The 8,629-nt window shown below is 33.2% G+C and overlaps 1 protein-coding gene across 1 annotated transcript; it reads right to left on the bottom strand.

The window, feature by feature from the left end:
• Nucleotides 1-514: 514 nt before the first annotated feature.
• LOC125652748 (uncharacterized) lies at nucleotides 515-3,019 on the bottom strand. The gene has a single exon (XM_048882134.2). It carries the CDS (start codon nucleotides 2,025-2,027, stop codon nucleotides 1,362-1,364), a length of 666 nt encoding a protein of 221 aa, XP_048738091.1. The 5' UTR covers nucleotides 2,028-3,019; the 3' UTR covers nucleotides 515-1,361.
• Between the last annotated feature and the right edge of the window lie 5,610 nt (nucleotides 3,020-8,629).

The following is an 8,629-nucleotide window of genomic DNA, read 5'->3' as shown; positions in this document are numbered from 1 at the left end:
GCGATTAGAGAATTCAAAACTAGAAATCAGTTGCACTTTGGTGATTGGGTATTGCTGTGATTTACACAAGGGGATTAGTCTCGGCCATAATACGGATTTGATAGGAATTTCATTTCTATAAACTGAATTGTGTAATCTCAGTATTTATAAGATGTTGACTTACAAGTGTTTAAATCATTTCGTGCATACAGGTGGTCAGTTGTTGTTTATTTACGTGTACTCTTGTCGGGACGGTTCTCTAATCCTTTAATCCTTGGATTTTGGTTTTCCTCACATTGTGTTATGTTCAAGGACAGTGAACCATGCAGAGTACTAATTTAATGATTTTTTAAAATTAAATTTTAACAATGATTTGCACAGCTGAAAGACAGTTTTTAAAATTCTTTCAACTACATGTTGAATTCATAAGACAGATGCAATAATACCGATTATTGAATTCAATAATTTCAAGAATTAATTTTAATCCCTTTTTTAATTTCCGTTTCTCACGAATTCATAATTTAAACAGTTAACCACATGTTATGACACATTTATTAATCAATTTATTGATCAACACTTTCCATTAGTCCCAACATACGTACATCGATAAAATTGAGAAAGAGGAAAGATCATATACATTTGCAGCGAACATTTGTTCAAATAAAATGCACCCAAGTATGCTGGCATCAATTTATGAGTAATGAATGAAGTTTGTGAAACTTGACAATGCTGACGAAAGCGCTTTGATGAAAAATCGTTGGTACATGTATATCTTTATATGAAAAAAATCTTTATGGGATCCTTTTTAGAAAAGATCTTAGTTAAAATCAATACTTCAGAGAAGTAATTTCATGAAAAAATACAGCACATCTTGTTAAAATCTTACCATCAGGAAATGGAACGTTCTGAACATTGCGTGAAATGGCACCAGCTTAGAATAAAGTCTCGTGTTACATTAGCAGTCCTCTCTGATGTTTCTAATCGACATTGTATGAAATTCTAACAATTGTGAAAATGACTTGCATCAAAGTTATTTCATTGTTTTAAAGGGCTTTTCCATGTGTGTGCATGCATAGCCCGTGGTGGTTCGGTATTTAACAAGGACAGTATGGCAATTACTGCAGGAAATTTTTTATGCTGACAAAAAAAAAATCAAACTAAATTTCACGTTGAATTACTAGATCTTAACATAGAACAAATACAATTAAAAATGCTATCACGTGAACATTTAAAATTATTTTATGTACAAATGTACTCTCTCCATGTTTTTTATACTAAAGAAATTCAAAAACAACTTCTAAAGGTTTAGAAAAGCAATTTTAAAAAAAACCCAACAATCTTTGAAAGACAATTAAAAGCAAAATAAATTGTATTTAACATGTTTAAATTGTAATAGCGTCATCATCTGGAACAGCGGTTGGTTCTTTGTTTAATAAGAAGGACCGTTCAAAATCACCTCGAGCGGATAAGCAGGTTTCGCTCATGCTGAGCCGCTTGGACAGTAACAGCTTGCTTTTGCTATCGGTCAACACAGAATCATCCTGGTTTTCAGATTTAATGGACTGTAGAGAAGTTGTGTAGCTATGTGTCTGCTTGTCGAGTTTTTGCACCCCCGGAACATGATGGTGGAAGAATCTATCACAGAACGGCTTGTCCTCCCGTTCACTGACGATGCCTTTAAGGGGTTTGGGTTGCGTAACGAACGTTTTGAAAGCACTTTCCTCAGTTGTTTTCATCGGGATCTTAAGTTTCAAATAAGGCATGTCGTCCATGTTTGGTAATTTCCGGTCAAAAGTCCTCAGATCTCTCTGAATTTTTGCTTTTTCTTTCTTATGAACTTTGTCAGCATCACGTCTGTATTTTTCCAACATTCGAATTTGTACTTTTAGTCTGTAGTCCAATAGTCCGTTTGGAACTTTCGTCTTTTTCAGAGCCTCGGCGTCCAGTTTATTATAAACGTTCGGTAAACAAGCATTGTTAATTGGCGGCGCACTGACCGGAAGTCCGCCAATACTCATTAATAAACGAGCAGTATCGTCCAGCGTCATCTTTGCACTCTCTAAAAATTCCAAAAATTGTAATCTCTCACTAAAATATCCTGCTGTCCACTAAACGCTATCAATTCTTCTCTTTTTCAAATATCGAAACAAGATTTACACACACCGTATGATAACGTTTTCAGGTCTTCGCTTATTTGGATTTGAACATTATTGGAATTTGGTTTATTTCCTAATGAAACTTTATGAACTAAACTATCGATTTAACATCTCGCGGCGGTTCATCCACGAGATTTGTAAATATCCGTTTCCTCGCAGACGTCCATAGAATCCACGCTCACTGATGATGGACTGGTAATTAAAAAGAAAACCCAGACGCCTGATAAACAGTCCGATTGAACACGGAAAAGAAGTACGAGTTGCTATCAATTTTTGGTATGATTATTCACTAATCAATATCTGTCATAATATAATGTAGATTTCAAAACCATCCAAGTCTAATTATTTCCTCCAGATAAAAGAAGAAAAAAACCGCCCTGTATAGATATGCTAGATGCTCCAGTCTTTTTATCCTTTCCGTTTGTGATCAGATATGACAAAAGAAATTGATTTTTCTCAATACATGTACCTCGGAAGAGCAATCTTGTTTAAATGAATCATGAAATATATATGTATATATATTTCCCTTTATCGTCAATAATGTTTGCCGACAAATTAAAATATTTCATCGAAGAGAATCGCGGAGCATATCATATCCCCATGTCGTGTAGAGTATATACCGAAATCCTTTCTATAGAGGTCGTCATTTTCAAACACTGTACTTATGTGTTTAAGTATTCTCATTCACGTTGATGTCATATCCATATGAAAAAGAAATGCTCATTAAACACACAAAGGCTTATTTCCAACACAAATGCCGCTCCGTTTTCTTCAAAATTCAAATGGCTCAACTTGCATGCTTTCAAATATACCAAAGTTTGACAATAATTGGTGAATTGCAAATTCCAAATTTATCTTTAGTCATCCACGTTAATAACTTTCTGACTTCGCTTTATAAACATTGCAATCATATTTTAAACCTCCTCTTCTCCCAAAAGGCACGCTCCTCGAAATCGCCCACTAACAAAAGATTTAAACTTGAACAATATGCATCAAAAGGAGCATTAAAGGGGGGAATATTTATATTTTATTAAATAGCCGCTGATTAACGTGGAGAAGTAAGATTTTTGGGGCGCTCTGGACATAAGAACTGTTTGGTTAGTATCCAACACATATTTTCGTAGATCTCGATTTATCTCTGACGTATCCTGGGTTTGGGAACTTGCTTTTGTGAATGAGATCATTATGTTATATCACCGCAGTAACAGAGTAAATATGATAGTAATTCAACGCCTCACCCTGGGAAAAGTCACAGAAATGATTGAAACAATTAAAAGTTTTGTGTTCTAAAATATTTGTTTTACAAAAATACTCCTACTAGCATTGCATTCAGTAAATATAAATTGATTATTCTATTCATTGTTTTATTTTAGCTATTTATCTGGGGAATCCTTTCTAAATAAACGATATTCACACCAATACAATATGGTTATATATATAAATACGAGGGTTGTCCCAAAAAGTCGTAGACAATGTTAATAATGTTCGAAATACGCATCAAATCCAAAAGTTTGTCATTACACTAGAATCGAAACAAAAATGTAGAATTTTGAATAGGCAATAAAAGAAATTAATGCGATGTTATTGAATAAAATGAGATACATATGCATTTTTGGTGCACGTACAAAAATAATGCATGTATATATATGAACTTTTAAAAAAAATGAATATGGACACTTGTGAAAACTATATTAATATTTTTAAAGGTCTGTTTATTTATTAAATTCTATATTTTATACTGACCACTGAAAATTCTATAATGAAACTGACCACTAAAAATTCTATATTTTATACTGACCACTGAAAATTCTAAACTTTATACTGACCACTGAAAATTCTATACACAGGATTATATATAATTTATATCAGTCATCGATAACGCCAATCCAATGTGTTATCACACTGTAAACGAAAAATTGATTTTTTTTAAAATATAAGAATTTCCTTCTTTTTGATACTTATCGATTCTGAATGAAATTTATCATCAAACTGCATTGCATGATGCAGGATATTTAAGATTAAGGTTCATCAAGGGCGATTAATCTTAAAGCACCCCTCTATTAGAACAAGTTATTGTATTCAAATACAAAAGACATTTTGTTCTAAGACTATGCACTGAAAAGGCAAGTAAAAATTAATAAAAATTCTCATTTTCAGCTCATGACAGCAGGGCATTTCCACGGATTACTGTTATGTAAATATGATCAGCCCGATCATTCTATTGCACTGTTAATTGTACGCGTATCAAAGGAGTTGTAAACTACACATACACCTTCTCAATCAGCATATCATGCAATCGCGAGATTTTAAATGGTACGGGCCATTTCATTGAATACGCTTCACCTGTGTGATAATGACGATTTCTCTTTAACTATTATAAAACTTCGTGGACATCTCCTGCTTAAAATGTACTACGTCACCTCTTTTTGGTCTAGATAGTTCTTTGACTTGTAAAGTCTTCGGGTGAATTGTACAACTTCTAAAGAAAACCTTTCTCACTGATCTCAAATTGATGTTTGTTGGACACAATTGAACTTTTTGTCTGTTGAAAACTGATGATTTTTAAAATTTTTATTCTACATGTATTTTGATTTTTTGCATATTAAAAACATTTGCACACACATAACAAAACTGAGCGCATATTTCAAAACGTAAACGGGAAGGGACTCTAGAAAAAGCATAGAAACTGGAATAAGGAAAGCCTTGGCCGGTGAAATTCTAGAGGACCACCGATTGGATGATTCCAAACGTTTCCGAAGGACATATGGAGTGCTTCTGTAATATATATTGGCTGGGATCAATTTGTGTACTTTTCATGTTTATTTGCTCATTTGCAAACCTAGTCATTAGTAAACGGTTGTTTGCATTAAGCTGTCCCAGCCAATACGGGATATCGGAACTATTAAAAAGTTTGGAACTCTTCAGAAAAAGAAGTTACGAAAATGATGCGTCACTTGGGCAAATCTTGTATTAATTATATAAATGTGTGATGCAAAAGACGACTCATTTCTCATACAAAAATATCTGTCTGATTTGAAGGTTTGTTTTCTTCCAAAATGTCGCTAGCGAATACCTTAGTACCAAAAACATAGGTTATTAATCTAAATTTCTGATAATTGGTAGCGGAGACAAAACAAAAAAAATCACTATACCGTTTAGACCAATTCAACTTAAGTGATAGATTATATCCTCGCCCCCCCCCCCCCTCAAAAATTGGCCCGCCCCGAATTTTTTTATTTTGCAAAACTTGCGATTTCCGGAATATTTTCATGTCCGATTCCGGTATTTACACTTCTTGTTTACATTTCCGGTAAGTGAAAAACCACGTGAAGAAAATAGATCTATACGGTTTTCTTAATTTCTCGCGTTCTCACAGACGTAAATCTTGAAGAAGTTAGATGTATTTCTGTTATATCCTTAAATTAAAGCATAACCTGGAATTAGTGTATGAAAATAGCATAGATTGATATACATCTGTTATTAAATGATGCAGATCTGTTGAAAAAAAAATACTCGTTTGTCTTTAAGATTTTTCTCAGAAAATAAAAATTAAAAAATAAAGTCCTCCCACCCGCCCCATACTTTTTGCTGACCCTGGATGATAATATACTAATTAAGTTGAATTGGCCTAATTTCCTCTACCGTATGTAGATATTGACTTAACGACATTTTCTCGAGTCAGTTAACAACTGACCGCTATAAAATGATATAAATGTTCGATGCATAAAAAATAATCACAATTTATGCATCAATCTCCAGACACATACAATAGTGAAAATGCAAGTTTGAACCGAGGAATCGTGACCCCTTTTTAACGGTAGAACTACTTTTTATTGCTACATGTTACCAAGAATTGTCATACAGATTTGACTTTTTTTCTCCATTTGCTCCCCACCCCACAACTTTGAAAGACGACGCAAAGTGCCTAGACTCACTAAATCTGATAGTAAGGTGTACTCATGAAAAGTTAGACACTTCAATGATCATCCAATAACAAAAACTGAGCTAGACCTGAGTTACATCATTTTCCCGGCTTCCAGTACCAAATCAGTGAATGTGTTCGACTTAGTAGAGTCTTGGTTAATAGGAATATCACTTCGCTATATTAACCCTAAAACTAAAAACTCATTTGACATTTTTATATGGGATCGTCAGTGTAATGTTGTATAGGATATTACTAGCCCTTTACATAACCACAAAACCAAGACAGATTTTACATACATTTTCTACTATAACCACTACCCTTCCCGCCACTTTCAGGTCTCGTGATAGCATCGCGACACACTTCAAAATGATTTCACAAAGAATATTGACTGATTGAATATTGTTTAACGTCCCTCTCGAGAATATTTCATTCATATGGAGACATTACCAATTCCGATGAAGGGCTACAAAATTTTGGCGCTTATGGCCTTTGAGCAGGGAAGGATCTTTATCGTGCCACACCTGCTGTGACACGGGACCTCGGTTTTGTGGTCTCATCCGAAGGACCGTCCCATTTAATCACCTTCTACGAAAAGCAAGGGGTACTGAGGACCTATTCTAACCCGGATCCCCACAGGACCACAAAGAATAAAAATTCTCTTGTTCTATTATTGATAAAAATTCTCTTGTTCTATTATTGATGAAAGCTGAAGAATTTTCAATTTCAAACAAAGTCATTTGGTTATGTTTTGAGGCAGAAGAAGCTAATTTAACACCTATTGAAATAGACATTCTATATTTATCAAGAATTCACACACACATTTTTACAAATAAAACGCATGCATGAGAAAATGACCATCGTTATAATCTGTAAAATATCAAAGGCAAATAGATATGGAACTATAATTAGATATTGTAAGTATGTTGTGCTCGGTCTAGTTTCTGAGATGTTGGGAATTTACCACACATACATAACACCACGCTAGAATAAAATCGGGAACGAACACATCATACGCCTAGATACATCAATCCCATCCCTGCATTCTTAAATGTCTGAGTTTGGAATTGTTTGAATTTGTTAAAATTCCAAGGTTCTATCGTTCAAATTTCAACCAAATTTTTTTTTAGAACCATAACAAAATGTGTTTGAGAAACCCGTCTAACTCCCACTTTTTTCAACATATGATGAATTCTCAGACAACAGACAGACAGATCGATAAAAAAAAATTCAATCAATAACGTTTTAATACACTGTAATGAATACGAGCTGTTACATTCATCACGTGAATAAATCAATATCATTTTGCCTTTCGTTTAGAACGAATAATTTATAAATCTAAGTGTATATCTTAATCAGCGCTTACATTGTGAATAACGAACTAACTTCAAATTCTTTAAACCTTAGTAATGGGTATGTTGATGTTGCAATCGTAAAAAAAGTGCATAGGAAGAGGATTGTCCTATTTGTGTTTAAAAATCTATCAACAGTTACTTCCCTTAGACCAATTTTCAAAGAAATTGCGACATGCCTGTCATCCATGCTTTAGAATTACAGGATTGTTGTAATTTTATTATTAAGAACCATTGGATATGTTGATTAAACTCTCAGAAGAATAAACTATGTTCGGCTCTAAATTTACCACGTGGCAATGAATACAGAATTTTTACTTAATATAATAAATTGTGACCAGTTTTTATTTCATGAATTTTAATTGATCCTAAAAGCTGAGTTATTCTGACTTAAGAGTTAATATAAATTTATATGCTGTTTATTCCCGTTTCTTAGGGGGAGGATACCTACAATGGTTCCTATCTACATAATGCACAGGTACCTCGGGATATATCAAACCCATAGTCTATTTATCTACATCATACACAGGTACTTCGGAATATACATTTTATTATTCTTTATTGCTGAAGACATACGTCTTATGGCATACATGTTTACAAAAATAATAAACAAGTTAACAATTGTATAGTATGGCATGTCATGACATTATATAGTATGTTACACAATACTGATGTGAATTTATAGACAGAGAATGCTACATAAGTAAATCATTACGTAAATTAAAGGCACAGTAAAGATATTTCCCCAAATTACACAACTCTGAGAAATTTTTTACACTTAATAATTGTATAAGTTTAAAAACAGATGGGTTTTTCCAATAATACTTCTTGATATATTTCCTGCGTAATTCAATAAAGTAAGGGCATTTTAAAATGAAATGAAATTCGTCCTCAATATCTAAATTACAAAGTTTACAATAGGGGTTATTTCTTGCTACATTAAAATGACGTCCACTCTCAATGGCAAGATTATGCGAAGACATTCTAATTCTACTAATATGTTTTTTATAAACATGTGGTATAGCCTTCATCAAGTAAAATTGCAATGAAAAATAGTCATAAATGTACATATAAATTTTACATCTTGGTGAGGAGTTGATTTGTTCAACAATACTCTGCACAAAAATATCAGAAATTCTTTGCTTAATTATTGGGAAATAAGTATTACAATATACGCCATTATATTCTTGATTACACCAAATATGACCCAAACCTATATC

This window comes from Ostrea edulis, chromosome 5 (assembly GCF_947568905.1).
Source record: "Ostrea edulis chromosome 5, xbOstEdul1.1, whole genome shotgun sequence".
NCBI lineage: Eukaryota > Metazoa > Mollusca > Bivalvia > Ostreida > Ostreidae > Ostrea > Ostrea edulis.
This window is presented reverse-complemented; position numbering and strand designations above follow the sequence as displayed.

What these genes read in the sequence shown, in the direction of transcription:
- LOC125652748 (XM_048882134.2), bottom strand. Translation starts at nt 2,027, where the DNA reads ATGACGCTGGACGATACTGCTCGTTTATTAATGAGTATTGGCGGACTT.